The following is a 1,110-nucleotide window of genomic DNA, read 5'->3' on the forward strand; positions in this document are numbered from 1 at the left end:
TTTGCACTACGTGGCTGTGGGAAACAATGGTTGCTTTAAAGTAATTTACCTGTTTTAAGGAAAATGGCTAGTGATGATTTACATACACATTGTGAATCCACAATACAGGACAAAAAGAAATCTGCAAAGAATCTATACTCCCTATATAAAATCTTCAAAATGTTCCTTGATAATAATATTTTTTTCTGAGGAGAAACAGCTTTCAAAAGGAGTAATCATGGTGTAATATGGTGACATACCCAAGGCCCAAAAGTACTGAAACAAACAATATTTCATCCTCACATTACGTATCTACTCAACTATTCATTAAACAGTACACGTTATTAAAACCTCATGCTGATCACAATTACCTTTTTATTTCCTTTGGTTCGCTGAGCACTTTTATCCTTCCCCATCGCTGCTCTTTACTACTTCTTACACACGGGTTATTGTGGTTCCCTCGACCGCTGAAACATGTTGCTTGGCTGGGATTCAGATTCTGATGTTTTGGACCAATAAGAACGATTCTTTTTCACGTGCAGATAAAATCCTGTATTCTGATTGGCTCTTTTCTAAATCTATTTGTCTTTTGGGAAGAGCGTTCGCAGAAGCGTGAATGCGGATATGTAATTACACAAACGGATTATTATTTTTCTTATCTCATCTACATATTTCGTAATAGACTATACGCAAATAAATATTTTAGCCTACATATAAAACTGCTTGGAGATGTAAGAATCCACAGTATCTTAATATTACTATCATACTTCCTATTTAATCTGTATAAGATTTTTCAGTATGTCTTGGATGTCAGCAGGTCAATTGCTTTGTTTTTAATACTCCATCTGGAGAATCCTATGTTTTAAAAATCTTTCATTGTACGAACTTACATTTTATAAGTAATTTGTTATATCATTAATATTATTTTCTAACTTGTTTCGTTTGTACATAAACTCAGCGACATCATTCAATGTTCAGACCATCAGTGTCATGTTAAGAGTATGTGGAGAGGTATATTCATAAATAATTACAAGTTACTTTTGGTATTATGCGTGACTTTTCACGTACAAGGTCTCATTTGTTGCCATGGCTTATCACTGCGAAGTATACTCTCACGTCAATCGTGATATC

At 34.0% G+C, this 1,110-nt stretch overlaps 1 protein-coding gene across 1 annotated transcript in view; it reads right to left on the reverse strand.

The window, feature by feature from the left end:
• Positions 1-486, reverse strand: part of LOC119588613 (E3 ubiquitin-protein ligase listerin-like) — a 21,243-nt gene extending 20,757 nt beyond the window's left edge. The window contains exon 1 of the mRNA XM_037937253.1: positions 351-486. Within this exon, the coding sequence (XP_037793181.1) occupies positions 351-395 (45 nt within the window). The 5' untranslated portion in view covers positions 396-486. The remainder of the gene's footprint in view (positions 1-350) is intronic.
• Positions 487-1,110: the final 624 nt, after the last annotated feature.

The sequence above is a fragment of the Penaeus monodon genome, chromosome 24, assembly GCF_015228065.2.
Source record: "Penaeus monodon isolate SGIC_2016 chromosome 24, NSTDA_Pmon_1, whole genome shotgun sequence".
NCBI classification, from domain to species: Eukaryota; Metazoa; Arthropoda; class Malacostraca; order Decapoda; family Penaeidae; genus Penaeus; species Penaeus monodon.